Raw genomic sequence first — 15,581 nt, forward strand, 5'->3', positions numbered from 1 at the left:
GTCAATTGTCTTGAAACACAAATGTCACCATAGAGGGCACAACAAAAATCCATGCCATCAGTGCCCCCACTCCCTAGGTTTAAAGTTCCTTCTAGTTGAATGAATATCTTTAAACTATATCACAAGTCCATAAGGGCAGTGTCTAAAGAGTTGCTTTAACAAAGCTATTTAAAATCACTTTAAATCAACCAATATGCAAGTTCAGACTGGAAGATGAAGTGTCACGCTAGGACAGAGCAAATATAAATATCTACTGTAGCTGCTGTTCTGTTTATTTCGTTCTGAACTGGTTATGCACTCTATAGAACACAAATAAAAACATCTTCTCCTAGAAGGAAGTTTAGACTCTAAATCCAGACATGTCAGCATTTAATTGAAAGAATTCAAAACAGTTTGTTAGTGCAAAGGGTATTCCAGAGTCCATGCTTGCTAACTGCAAATAACCTCTTACTTTAGGGGAAAGGGTGGGTTTTTTCCTGAACTCTTATATTTCCTTAAATTTTTTTAGCTTCAAGACTGGAGTTAACCACAGCTTTCCACAAAAAAATAGGTCTCAGAAGCTTCAGTGACATCCAGTGTTTGATTTTGCTAAGTTCTGCCTTATTTAGGTAAAATGTACCCCTCAAAACTGAGTTTCTGGTTTGTGCAGAATTCTAAGTTCATTGTTGAATACAACAATCCTATTTACCTAGATTTTAAGGCCTTTTTTATATGCACGATCTATGTGATAACAGCAGCTAATATGTGATAATTAGCAGCTCCTAATGCCCATATCAGATCCATAAGCTGCGATTCAAAATATTTTTCTCCTTTGTAAAATGCTATTTTTACCATCTTTATACTTTCTTCTTTAGTTATCCACTATGAGACAAAGTAAAGTATTGCAAAATCATAACTTAAAATGACAAAAATTTTTAAATTATTCATTCTGGTGAATGAGGTACAAAAGAAAAGAAAAGTTCAGGAAGGTTACCAAGCACTGTAGGAGGACAAGTGAGGGCAGCAGTCTCTCATTTATTACTTTAAAAGGGGAGCCACTTACGGTGTTCTGTGCTGCACCATAATTTTGCTTTATTTTTCACTTACACTTCACCACATATTGTTTTACACTTGGATTTCTTCCTTTTCTATAACTGTGGTTGATTTCAACTCTGTTCCATTCCCAGTCCTATAAGTGAAAACCAGCCAAGTGTTTTGACAATTTACTGGGAGTTATTTGTAGTTGTTATATGAGCTGATCCAGCAAGTGGTGAGCTGTGATTTCAGCCCTGCTGCTGTTTGCTGCAGCTTCCTCTCTGTGTTTCTTCCTCACATTCTCTCCAGTGCAGGAGAGCCACAGTGGCCTCTCTCAGTGGCCTCTCTATCTCTTTTGGATATTACAAAATGGTGTATTTTGCTTGTAGAAAGGGAATGTCATGAAACTGTGACCCATGCTGTTGTACGCCATGGCAGTGCAGTGGTGGCATTCTGGAACTTGCTGAGCTAAAAAGGGGAAAGCCCTGGAAAGCCTCTCCATCAGCTGAATCCATCACTGAACACTGACAGCTGTTGAAGCTTCTTAACTACAACCAGAGACTTTCTTTCAGGATCCCAAAGATCCAACCCATGTTCCCCACAACCAGTGCAGACCACTGAGCATCCTTTCAGGGCTGTCTCTCCATCCTTTCAGGGATTTCTCTGCATCCCTTCAGGGCTTTCTGTGTATCCTTTCTGGGCTTTCTCTGAATAATGCAGATCTAGTTCTACTATCACCCCTTGACTAATTTTAATTAAGCAAAACATAAAAGACAGTTCAGAATCTCAGAAGTATGTTGGCAGGGTGGAACAACTTTCAGTAGAGTTTAACTCTACATAATCCCATTTGCTAACTTTCTATTTGAGTTATTGTAGGAAAATATTTCTAAAGTTACTCTGGGGCAGATAGCAGTGCATGTGTTTTGTCTCAGTTGAGGAAAGAGCAGGGAAAGTCCTGTTCTTAAACTTTTGATTTCTTCTTCTCTGAATATATGGGACAAGATAAGGCAAACTAAATAGCCTTCATTTTTTAATTAAATTCTGAGAATGGCTTAGAAGAGTCACTTATCTAAGAAGGAAGTGGTGGGAGGAAGAAGGGCATTGACATTATGTTGTCTGTTTCATAAGAACACAGTGTACAGCTTCTATAATTGCAGTGTAGCATTATGAGGTTTTTAAAGAACTGCCATGTCTCAAGCTAATGCTTATTAAAATCTAAGTCACCTTGGCCATTTATGCTATGATTGCTCTGTTTCAATTCAAAACTAGTTTATAATATGCCAATGGTATTCAGCAGAGATTTGGATTTTTGCTTCTCTAGAAAATTAAAATGCTATGGGAAAGCTCAATATGCTCTTTGAATGTCTCTCTGTACAGCTGTAGTGTTGTATCTCCATTTTAACATTGTCTTCAGTTGTTCAAACCCAAGAAACTGCTACCCTGGTTTGTGTGGAAGTACAGAATAAACTTGGTTAAAACACGAGGGCAAAAGTCCCAGCTATGGATGGTCTGCACCTTGGGCCTCTGAGGGGAATGGCAAATGAACTAAAGCTAAACCCGTGTTCCACTGTGGTTCCTCTAAAATTTGTGAGACCAAACTTTGTTCTTTTGACAGTTGCACAGTTTGCACTTACAGCCTGTCAAAGACAAGTTAAAAAGTGACACTCCTGTTCCTTAGTGGGGCTCCCTGTGGCCTTTGCAGGACTGGAGCCATTATAATGTTCCACTGCATTTCTAGATGATTTGTGTTGATTACACAGTTTACCAGCTGCACTTACTTCTGTAATAGAGTTATCTGCAGATAACACGCAATATAATAATATTGTATTGTGCTTTGAGCTCTTTCAGATACAAAGAGAACTATCACATAATTTTTCTTTTAATTTGGCAGATTCAAGAAAACGAATATATTAAAATTGAGAATGCTGAAAACAGCAGCAAGCTAACAATATCATCAACAAAGCAGGAACACTGTGGATGTTACACCCTAGTTGTAGAGAACAAACTTGGCAGCAGACAAGCACAAGTCAACCTTACAGTTGTTGGTAAGTCCAAATTAATATTTTATTTATATACTTATTCTTCAGACATCAGTCTACATTTGCATTTTGTATAATGATATGCAACAGGTTAAGTAAAAGAATCAGTTAAATTAAGAAGACTGAAATAAGAGCTAGTATTTAGAAAAATGGATAGTGACATTTTAATAAGGACTGTAAGTAAGATCAGTAGGGCTATACTGTGTTTATTTGGAAAAATTGCTGATTCCACAATGATGAAGGTATAAAATAGATAAAATAGCTCATGCTTAAAAAGAAATCCATCCCCCCACAAGATAAAATCAGCTCATGTCTCCATTTTAAATTCCTACCACGGTCCATTGTTTCACAGGGACAGAAAGCAGTGAATAAAAACACTCAGTTTTGAATATGGACCCCTTCATCTGTGGGCTTTTACACAGGTATCTTAAAGCTTCAAACAGTCTTGTCAGGTGGCACTCCCAGGCCATCAGGTTTGTTGTAGCAGACTGTGGATGGCTGCACAGACACGCAGACAGTTGCAGTTTATTTGCAGATAAAACTGCAGCCTAGTGAGGATCAGCCAAAATCTATTATCTTGTTACTGTGTGAGCCTTGACTCATTATTATTTAAGTCGCTGGTTTATATCCTTTGGAGTTAATTGGTTTGAAAGTCTTTGAATTCTACAACCTTATAAAGCTACATCTCAGCCTCCTGCTTTGCTCTTCCCTAAGAAATGTGCCAGAGAACCGTGGGATTCCCAGAGATGCTTTTGGGAGAGTTGGGTGAAGAATCCTTACAATGTGCAGGAGTTTGCCATGTGTTTTGGCTGATGACAAGATCTCTGTTTCCAACTAAAAAGAATAAATTCCATCTTGTAACACTGCCAAGGTCTTCAGTGAGACATCTCGCTGATGTCAGCACTGCTGAAGGCATGACAAGGCCTCCTAGTTTGCTGCACATGCATTTTAAGGCCAGATTTTTCCATCTGGGCACTCAAAAATGTGGGAAAAGGGAGCAAAAATGTCTTCCTTCTAGGAAGGAAGGTAAAATCCTATGAGGTAAAATCCTTCATACTTTTTGCACCTTTAAAGGTGTCAAATGTTCACTGAAGTTTGAAGGTACTTTTCTCTAAAGCCTGTCAGTCAAAATAGTCAAGCTGTGTTTCTCTGAATATGCAAAACCTGGGACTTCTGAGTCTGCCAAAGCTCATCCTTAGTCCTGAATTCCTGCCTGTCCATTCTCTCTGCTCCATCCCAAGTGCTGGGAAGAAACTTGCTCTCTCTGCCCTGACCCCGCTTTCATAACAAGCATTGGTGGAGAAAGTCCTGATGCTAGAGATCAGCTCTGTTTGCCTCAGCCCTTTACAATAAGGCTCTAAATTCTGTGTGAGCTGCCTCCCTGTAAATTTACTAAGAAAAAGCACATCCATGTGTGTGTGTTGTGTGCTCAAAACACTGCTGCCTGACCACACTGCACAACTGAGCCTTGAATGTGTTGAAACTACAAACACAGAACATTTGCTTTCTGGAGGAGCGTGTCTGAGCAGACCCACAGCTGTGTTTCTCGAAGGGCTAGCTGACAGCCTTGGCTCTTCTGAATTTTAGCAAATCAAAGACATTTGTTAAAATATCAAATGAAATAAATATGGAAATAAAGATGTATTTATTTTATTATTATTACCTCTTTAATATTAATAATTATTACCTCTTTTAATTTATTATTACCTCTTACAACCATGTAGGTTTCAAATTCTTCATGCTGATGGGCAAGTTTCTTATGTGAAAGACTCCAATAAACATTTCTCAAATTAAACTTGCACTGTAACACATGTCAAGGAGGAGGTTGTCCAGCAAAGTTGTGCAGTCTCCACTCCTGGAGGTATTAAAGTTCCGACTGGATAAGCATCTGAACAATCTGGTCTGACCTTATAGCTGATCCTTCTTTGAACAGAAGATCTAAAGACCTTCCTGAGGATATTTAAGACCATCCTGGATCTTGGTTTTATACTTGCAGTTGTGAAAGACCTTTCTTCACAAAAAAACCAACATTATTGACTTAACCTCTGATCAGAGGACAAAGGATTGAGCTTATCTGCCAGGATTCAAATCAGAAATGATCCTGCTGTGATTTAAACTGAGTCCTAGATTGCAAACTCTATCTGAGTACAATTTGTAGAAATAACTTTTAATAATGACATTAAGGGAAACAAAGATACCCTGCAATCCTTTGAATTTAGCTCCCAAAGTCTTAAATTTAACTGTCAGACTCAGGCCTCAACTACAGTCTTAACTGAGCCATGCAAGGGTTCTGACCCTAAAGCATTTAAATAATTTATGATTTGATGCAGTTTGGGCCATGGGAAAGGATACTCTTGAAAGAAGCCCAACTTCATTCTAAGGGGTTTTATTTCCTTTAATGAATATCAATGAACAAAATGTCCATCACATTCAGCCTCCAGTGCGAGCTGTGTGCAGTCCACACAGCAAATGCACTGATACATACCCAAGTTAGAGGAGCCTTTTTTAACAATGGTGTTGTGCTGAGCACACAGCACTCAGCCACAAGGACTGAGCCTTGCGATTCATTGTGTAACTTTGAACCAGCCCAAATAATACTGGGAGACCTGCAACTCTCTGAGGCATCCAAGTTAAACAGTATCTTCTTTTAAAGGGTTGACTGGTTTGACTGGTCCCAAAATGTCCATGTTGAGGCCTTCTCTATTGTTATGAGCAGCTCTCTTAAATAAGCAATTTCCTTAGCTGACTGATCTCTCTAGGGACATTTTGTAACATGTTTCTGTTCCAGAATCAAAACAGCCTGATGTGAGATTGAGCTAATGATTTATAGCAGACAGTGTGTCAGATTGGACTTGTGTAGCCAAAGCTGTTAAATGAGCCAATGATGAGCTTAGTGTAAAATATGACTTTTTAGGCAAGGTAGAGCCCTCAGTTTACAATGACAGCAAGGAATATTCATTCCTTTTGTGTCATTTATTGGATGTATTTGATATATTTTTCAAAATTCTTATTCTGAACATTTTAGCTGTGTAATAGCCCCGGGTCTGTAACCACCTTTGAGAAAAAAAGACCTTGGTTTTCCTGCTGGCTAAAGCTGGGTACTATGACAGAGTCCAAAGAATAACATAGAATTCAACTAGGGTATCTGGCACTAGAGAAATTATCTGTTCTGCAGCTATGTCACAAACTTGCCACATGCTTTTGGGCTTACTGCTTCATGTTTCCATGCCTACTATTCAGGGGCTTTTTGAAGATCAGTGTTTAGTGAATATTTGGATATTAGTGCTGTCTTTTACTTTTTTAAAGACAGAAGTAGAAACACACATACTGCCTAACTGGGGGCTGATTTTGACCAACCTTGTTTGTCTTTTATAAATCCTTTGGGATTTTTACTGTTTCTGATGTGGTATTTTGTGTATAGATGTACGTATATGCATACATATATCTATATATGTGTATGTATTGTACACACACACACATATATAAGTATCATGGTGATTAGTAAGCTCTATGGTACATATATGCAAAAGAATAGGAGCAATGTCATTAGACTCTGAGAGGCCTGAAAAAAGCTATGGTGTTTGTATTACTGTCAGCATTGGTGCATGTACTGTGTTTTGCAGCCTTCTCTGCTGTTGCAAAGTGATAAACCAAGTACTCGAGGACACACACACACACACACATATATATATATATACACACACACAGGCATGCAAGTAGTATACCGTGAATTCACTAATACCTGCTCCTCTGCTCCATTCCATACTTGACTTGGGATGGGGAAGTTACTTTCTGTGAGGAAGGTGTTACTTCTATGCCTTTAACACAATCTGTGTGAGCACAGTCTTTCCAAGCACAAAGGAGAAAATACAAGTTTACTTGAGAACAAGGTCTGATCATCACTAACTCCAACAGTCATTGAATGTAATGGTAGGATTTTTCATTGCTGCTCTGAAGGGCTTGGTTCTGGTTCTACAAGTCACATATATGCAAGCTATATTAGCTATATTAGCATTTGTTTTCTCTCCCAAAACTCTGTTACAAGGAAACGTGGTAGCAAACCTAGCAGTGCACAGTGACCCTTTCACCACTGTGAATGCGTTGTGGGAGATCCTGAGAAATCTGGCACAGTGCTCACCACTCAGACACAGAGGACCCAGCGGTCAGGGTTCTGTGCTCCCTCTCTGGAAAAGTTAAGTGCAGACATCTGGGAAGCAGACAGTGAAGCGAGACACCCATAGACATTTTGACACTGAATATTGCAGCTCAGAAGTACAAATATGAATGATTCTGAAGTTCGTTTTTGAAAATAATCTGATTATATCTTGCAGTGTCCATGTGATTCCCTGTTTACAGTCAGGTCAAGAATGCAGTGAATTTCCTAAGAATATGTGGGTGGACTCGCTCTGTAACCTTCAACCTTTCAAATTCCTCTGGATTGCTGGAGTATTTTTGTCACTGCTTTTATGGTTAAAGGGCAACTACACTGGTGGTTAAGGAAGAGATGTCTTATGTTGCTGCTGTTGTAGTTCAAGAGTATAGTAACCTACGCTGTCAGCTTCCCATTAATGCATAGTGGTTCTGCAGCTGTACCAAAACTGAATTTTCACAGAAAGACAAAAATGTGTAGGGGAAAAACCAGCTTACTCTGCTCTACGCATCAGTGTTGGCACACTAATCCAGGTTTATCCCTTGAATGGCCATGCAATTTCAATGTCATTTCTGTTAGGAGAAATTTCAGTAGAACTCCATGCATAATTGCTTTTTCCTGATGCTTACCTTCAGCTTGTTTTTGAGGAAGAAAATAAATATCTTGACAATTGCAACAAAATGTCTGTATTTTACCTAGTTACTCAAAAATTATTAATCACAACTCCTGCATGCAAACACGGGGTTCCTAAGAGCCAAACTCACTCCAGTGGAAATTAATCCACTGATAGTCCTACTGGGGAAACTCCTAAAATTTATTCTGCCTTTCAGTGGGCAGGTTTGGGAGCTCTAATTCAATCAGTTATCAAAGCAGATACCTAACGTGCAGCACATGAGTAATCCGAACAGCTTGTTGATTCAGGCTCAGGAGCAGATGGTTTAGAAAAAGGCTCCTGAGAATGCATTATGTATTTGTTTGTTCCATTAGGCCTGTGGCAGAAGGAGATGTTCTTGTGCTGAGGGCATTTGTGTGGGAGTGGTGAGCTCTGGTTTCGTTCCCAGCTCCATTCTCCTGTGTGTCCTTGGGCGAGGTCATTTTACACTTCCGTGCCTCAGTTACGCCAACAGCACAAAGCAATGCTCTGGGCCACCAGTATTTGCGAGCTACTTTATCCACAAATCTCAAAAGGGCAGTTTTTAAATAACTTCATTTTCTGTCAGAGTTGTCAGGAGGAGCAATGTGGTGAGAGTATTCTGCAGTGTATTTTACAGGGGAGGTGTAAATTTCCAGATCTTTACCATGGGGTCCTTGCCTCTGCTGTTTTTTAGGAGAAAACTAGGTGTTCATTTCAGTTTCTCTTGAGTTGTTCTGCAGGAAAATGCAGGCATTTTTAAATTTAACTTTATCCTAAACCTGTGGTACACTAACATACAAGGTGCACATTAGTTACAGGAGTTAAGGGGTAATATCTCTACTTGTAGCACTCCTCTCCCTTGGAAAAAGAGCTGCAGGGCATAGTTTTCCAAGCACAGCAGTGAGGTCTGCCATGACCCCAAGCCCTGTCAGCAATAGTGCCGAGTTCAGTTATGACCTTTTATGGTTTCGCTTTTCTCCCGCTGATGGATTTCAAATGAAAGCTTTGCCAGTGCTGTCGGCATGGACAGTGTTCAACTGGCTTTTGCAGCATATTGAATACCTTCCCTGGCTAAACATCTTGCGGAATGGAATTAAATTGTTTCTTTCTGTTTGCTCTTTATCTGGCAGACAAATATCACAATAGCTAATAATAGTATTATACAGTAATGTGATAACTGGATCTAGAAAGAAAACAAACCAATTTTGAGAATAGATAAAGAAAACTACTTCAGAGACATTGCTTCAGTGCTGTCTCTGTTCATAAAAGAAAGAAAAAAAAAGACTTTTCAGAGGCTGTGGTTATACTGTTCTCAGTTTTTAGAGGCTTTCTGCTGGAACAATATCTCTGCTTAAGAGCCAGGGCTGTGCGAGCTCTTAATGCACAGCAAACTCTCTTGCCTCGCCTTGGCTCAGCCTGACCCTCACAGCAAGTAGCAGAACAATTTCCATTTCCCTGCACTCAGATAAGGAGATTGCTGCCTTTTTTGGTCTCTTGGAATGGTTCTTGTGTTCTGAGGGCTCTGTAAACTGAGCCATGTGGAGAAGGCAGTGAGGTCTAGATAGCACAGTCTCATGTCACGTGGGTGTCCTGCATGAGCTGTGGGTTTGCCTGCACTGCAGAGAGAAAGTCCCTTTGCTTATGAAAAGGAATTTTCACAGAAACACAGAATATTCTGAGTTGGAAGGGACCCACAAAGGATCATCGAGTCCAACCCTTAAGTGAATGTACTGTACAGGGATTGAACCCACAACTGTGGTGTTATTAGCAACATGCTCTAGCCAATACACCACAGAAAGAAAAGGCAATCACATCAAGTCAAATTTGTCTGATAAATAGCAATGATTTAAAGGCCGAGCATGCTTATGTTTTATGCTTCTCAGAGTGCACAAATACAAATTAATTAAAGTTTACTTCAGGTTGTATATCAAAACCTGTTTACCAAAATATTTCCCAGAATTTATATGAGGAAGGAGTACAGCTGAATTCAATTTGAGAGTAAATAACAAGTGTGTGTTTCAGTGCTGGTATGGTCTTAAAAGTGGCTTAAACATTTCATGTGGGGCCAACTCGTGACATTATCATTTGCTCTAAAGAATACATGCCACAAAGAAAAAAATGGAATCTGACTTCGTTGCTTTTGGGGTAGTGGTAATTTACACCTCCCCTTGTTGAGAAGCAGGGGGCTTTAATCTGTGCCTGGTTTGCTGGACACAAAGGGCTAAAAAGCAGTAGAGCCCTCCTTCAGATCACCTCCAGTCTCCTCTTACTCCTCTCTGCTTGCCTTATGGCTCGCAGCACAGGAGTCGCTCCTGCTGCTTCCTCTGTGCTGCTGGTGTCAGCAACTCAATGCAGCCTCTGTGCTGCTCTGCAAACAATTCCTGAGCCAGGTTTCAGGCCAAATTAGCTGCTCCTTTGCCTGCCACAAGGCCTTGGAAGCCAGCTTGGGACAACCCTACTCATATTCCTAGAGAGATTAATGTGCAAAGGCATTGGAGTTTGTAGGATTCTGACCAGGTTCAACAGGACTGTGTGGATACAGCCAGTCTGACCACAATCATCTAGAACATCATAAGTCTTGATTTAGGGGTTATGTACATGCTGCAAGGTGGCCAAGGCTGGAGCACTCCTAGTTTCATACGGTTAAGGTACCTAATGGTGGCTTTCTTTTGTTGCATGTAACAGTGAAATTGAAGTTAGAGCTCAATATTATGAATTAGTTCCTTCTCCTATAGAAATACGCACAAGTGAATTTTTGGATGTTCTGCTTTTGTTCTAGTTCACATATTGGATTGTAGCTATGGGTTGTTCCAGAAGAACAAACTTGTGGTCCATTAAAGCCAACGTAAGGTCCTCATAATATAAGGCTAAGTATGAAATATGATTGTGCTTGTCAAAAACTGCACATGACATGCAGCAGAATATTGGAGACAGGCAGCTCAGGGACATGAATGGTATAGTAAACACTGAAACAGAAGGACAAAATAGGGAACTGTGCTTGTCTTCTATACCCGTCCTCAGCTCATTGGATGTTTTTATTGGAAGCAGTTAATTGTGCTGATAGAAATTTCATATTCCAGAAGGGAATGTAGTCTGGCAAAATATTTTAGCTTTCAATAAAGACAGATGAATACAGGGTAACCTTTAAAATCCCCATAGAATAAACTATTGAGAAACAAAACAGACACATGGAGAGACCATCTGCAGATTCTCTGAATGTGCAGAGCTTTAGAATACCATCCAGTCTGATATTAAGTCATTTTTAAGCATGTTAAAATGGTACATATACATCTGTCATACTAAAAAAAAGAGCAAAGATTAGGCTTTCATTCCTGTTTAGGATCTCCCATAGCAGCTACTACAGTATTTATACACTGAACAGATCTGCAAGCAGCAGCACATGATAGACTTCAAACAGAAACATGCATCTTTCTGGTTCAGTAGAGTCCAGCCAAGGTTGCAGGTTTTCATCTCTGCCTATTGAGAAAAATGCCTTAGGGATATAGAAATGTTCCCAAGGCTAGCAGATACTAGTCTAAAGCCATTTGGCATTTCCTTTGCCACTGCTATCCCCTTGGCCATGAATGTTTTCTCTGCAGTGCTCACATACCTAAGCCTTCTTCTGTAAACCATGCAGGCCAGAGGGACTCCAGTTGTCTAGGTGAGTCATGGAAAGAGAGCTTACTGAGGGAACGGAGGCCTAGGAAACTGATAAATCATGCCCAGAGTTTCATTTGGAAACAGAAGTATGTTGAAAGTCAACAATGAGAGAGCATATTTTCATGTCCTGCACAGGAAGCAGGCTACCATGCTCTGCAAATACTGAAACATAGGCACACTTCCTCTGTATCAATTCAGTGCACAGCAGTAAAGCAACCTAACACTTTATTTTTGAAGCAGCATTCAGGTTTGGCTGTGTGCATAGCAGATATCAGGGAATCTGCACTGCTTTGACAAACTTCAGCAGATGGCACTGTAAGGTGATGGACTACTGGTTTGGCTTTTTCTTCAAAGTATTTTCCTGCTGCTATCTGCAACTGCTCTGTTCTGTTTGGATTTAGAATAAATCAGCTGTTACTTACTCAAGTTCTATCTGCATTTTGAGATGGTGCAGTGATGGTTACATGGGAGGAAAACAAGACATAGGGCTGCTGTAAATATGCTCCTGTAAAGATTGTGAGAAGGACAGAAAATCATTCCCAGCAAGGTCTGCATGGATAACAAGTTGTAGAGAAAAGAAGATGCCGTTGCCGCTGTCTGACTAAAATCACACAATCCATGTGTGCCATGCCAGCAGCTCTCTGATGACTGCTATGGGTATGGCACAAACGTGCTGATACTGCAAATGGTGTGGGCATTGAATCCTCAGTTCTTGCAGCTCCAGGGAGGCTGGGACAGGACCAGTACGGGGAAGAGGGGTGCTGCTGTTTGGGCACCAGGAGGTCAAGATTCAGTTCTCATCTTTGCTACAATCTCTCTTTCTAATCTTAGACAAATCATGTAAGTTCTCTGTGATTCAGTTCATTATATATCTACTCTAAAAAATTCATGGTTGCTAATAGCCCCTTCCATTCTGCCAGAAAATGAGGTGAGTAAAATGTGACCACTAAGCACGACAATAAGCTACTCCAGAGGTTAAGGAGATCTGGTCTCTGACATGTTCAACAAGAGATGTGCTGTATCATGATGACTCCTAGTGGAATGGTGGTTTTAGTGTTGCCAGAATGAACAAAGATAATCTTGATTCTGGCAGTCACTTTTTCTCCCACCTGGGGGTTCTCATACTGAATGCAGTGGCATACTTGGTGTCCACCTCCCTTCCTCCCTCTCAGTCTTTTCCCTCATACTTGAAAACTCCTATTTATATGTCTTCTAATATGTTTAAGTTGTGGAGAGAGATGCAGTTTTCATTCCAACTGAACTAAAATTTTTTTCAGGGAAGTCATTAGGCAATGAAACTTGCACTCTTCCAAATAGTGAACTGATACTTAACTATCTTGATCAAATTGGACTGTCCTAATTTCCCTCCACAGGAGTCAGAGGAGAGGTTCCTCTCTCCAAGAACCAAAGGCATGTTTCTGACAAATTGTGGCTATTTCTGTCAGCTCAGTAATTTTCCTAGGAATGATAATTTGAGTATAGAGGGATATAGTCTGTCACATTGAGGCTTTGATCAAAGTCCACAACAGCTTCCTCCGGCATTTGGATGTTTTTATTGCTGAGAAAGTGGCAGTATTTTTTGGCTGCTTTATCAGCTCTGCCTTTCCTACAGAGAAAGTAATACTATCCATTAGCATCTTGAACAAGCAAAATGGGACAGGATTTTATTACTCCTTGTTCAGTGTAACCACTGTTTGTAGCATCTCACACTTTCTGTCTTTTTTGTTTTCCTCTTCTCTCATTTATCCTGTCATTTGATTTCTCTTTCAACCTTTGGCCAGTAGTTCATCCACATCAACATCATCATTATTTTGTAGGTTTGGCTAGATTATTTCTGAGAGGATTATTTCCAGAGAAGCTATATTTTCCCTTAAAAGTCTTTTGAAGTGCTTAAATTCCACAGATATTTTCTAGCAATTTATTTTAAAAGTCCTCATTTTTCTGTCTTAGAAGAACATAAATTTCAATAACTAATCATTAGACTAAATCTTGAAAAAGTCATATAACTGCAAGGCTCTTGCATTTTCTCAGGTGTTTGCATAGTTGGCTGCACATCTGCACACCAGGTTCTGGTGATACTGGTTCTACTCATCTAAATAAGGACTTCAGTAGCAATCCTCTAACTGAGGAAATACAGAAGTTTCTGTCTTCTGCTTCCTCAATGATTTCCAAAATGGATGTGAGATTTTTAAAAATTTCACTATTTAAATTATATATTCTAAATTGAACTCCTTCTTCCCAAAAAGTGCACTAGACTTATGAATTTGTTCACTAAATTGTTGGCAGATAAACTTGTCACCCTTCAAGGCTTTATTTCCATGCCAGCAAACTGGTTCTAGTATTTCTGCTACCCACGTGTATTTGGATGAGTGGCACTTTCTGAGGCTCTGAAAGGTGAGCAGTGGCCCTGAAGTGTGGAAGCAGATGAAGGGAGCTGAAGGAAGCACATCACAGCGATGGGACTGTTACAGGGGTGTTCCTCTGAGGAAGATCACCAAGGAGTGGTTTGCACCATTGTGGGAGATTGCAGGCATAGCTGGGACTGGTTTTAGTCTCTGCAGTTTCTATAATGATAGCTGCGAAGCAGAGTGATGGAATGGAAAGAGAAGGGCCAGGAACACCCTGGTGAAGTTGTGTCTCTGATCCTCACGGTGTGCGTTGTGTGCGTTTCTGCAGATAAACCAGACCCACCTGCCGGGACTCCTTGTGCATCAGACATACGGAGCTCCTCCCTGACGCTCTCGTGGTACGGCTCCTCCTACGATGGCGGCAGCGCCGTGCAGTCCTACACCGTGGAGATCTGGAACTCGGTGGACAACAAATGGACAGACCTCACCACCTGCCGCAGCACCTCCTTCAACGTGCAGGACCTGCAGGCTGACCGGGAGTACAAATTCCGCGTGCGAGCTGCTAACGTCTACGGCATCAGTGAGCCCAGCCAAGAGTCTGAGCTGGTAAAGGTCGGAGAGAAGCAAGAAGGTAAGTTCTTATGAGGGAAAAAACATCTCAATTCAACTGAACTCTTTCTTAAGAGTTCCTTAGCAAGGCCAGAGAGCTGCACATCCTCCTTCCCACGTGTCTCTGTGGCTGTAACTGTTCTCAGGTCCTTCACAGACTTTATTTGGGGGTCTGAGCACATCAGTTTTGCATACTTGCAGCGTGGAAACTTGGCTTCAGGGATCCCAAATCCCTGCCTTGTGAAAGCAAGCACTAAATTTCATTCTGGCTTGCTGGTGAATGCTGGCTGACAGAATTGTGCAGTTCAGTGCACAGGTAATGGGAAATGAAACCTTTCACAGATGTTACACATTCAGGCCATGCCCAGTTGGAAAATGATGGCTGGTGGCTTACCTGAAATGGATTCATTATACTTTATACTGGACTCACCATGGAAAAACAAACCATAAACACTATCCCAATTTTGCTTTTGGAAATAATGAATGTACCTGCTGCTAGCCAAGCACAGAATATGCAGCAGAAAATAAATTGGCACTCTGCAGCTAGCTGTATTTCCCATGCTTTCAATCCCAGTGTGATAGTGTACCTCAGTCCTGTGTCCCCTAGTACACTCAGCCTGTGAATTCAAGGCTACGCTATTTAGCATGTTGGTTTTGCAGCATTATGGATACCCAAAATATTTTTTAGGGTTTTCAGTTAGAGTTGCATGTACTTCAAAATATATTTTTCAATATTTTTTACTTCTTAATTTTTGTTTAAGATCTTCTCAAAGGGCTAATAGGGAGAGTTTGATCACTGTAGAAATTATTCAGGAACTGTTAAAAAACTTGAAACACACAAATGTCAGCATTATTTTTCAAAACCAGAAAGTGACCACATATTTTTGTACACACCTCCATCTACCTACTGTGCAAGGATGAATTTGATAGTCACCTTACCGAAAAGCCCAGACCAGGAATAACAAATTTTACCATTTTTCCTGTCTTTGAGGAGTGAACTGTGTGTTGTATCTCTCCTCCTTCGTTTATGTGTGCAAGGCTTTGGAGCTTGAAGTGTTCCACATAACCCTTGTGAAGTTATCTTTTATTGCTAAAGGAGGACAAAATGATAGCAAAGTGATACAGCA

General features: G+C 40.5%; 1 protein-coding gene across 4 annotated transcripts in view; it reads left to right on the forward strand.

Moving 5' to 3' along the window:
* MYLK (myosin light chain kinase) overlaps window positions 1–15,581 on the forward strand; it is a 197,986-nt gene that overhangs the window by 153,612 nt on the left and 28,793 nt on the right. For all 4 annotated transcript variants that reach the window (XM_068195384.1, XM_068195385.1, XM_068195386.1 and 1 more), the window contains 2 exons: window positions 2,906–3,059; window positions 14,174–14,476. In XM_068195384.1, the coding sequence (XP_068051485.1) occupies window positions 2,906–3,059; window positions 14,174–14,476 (457 nt within the window). The remainder of the gene's footprint in view (window positions 1–2,905; window positions 3,060–14,173; window positions 14,477–15,581) is intronic.

The sequence above is a fragment of the Anomalospiza imberbis genome, chromosome 7, assembly GCF_031753505.1.
Source record: "Anomalospiza imberbis isolate Cuckoo-Finch-1a 21T00152 chromosome 7, ASM3175350v1, whole genome shotgun sequence".
Classification (NCBI taxonomy): domain Eukaryota; kingdom Metazoa; phylum Chordata; class Aves; order Passeriformes; family Viduidae; genus Anomalospiza; species Anomalospiza imberbis.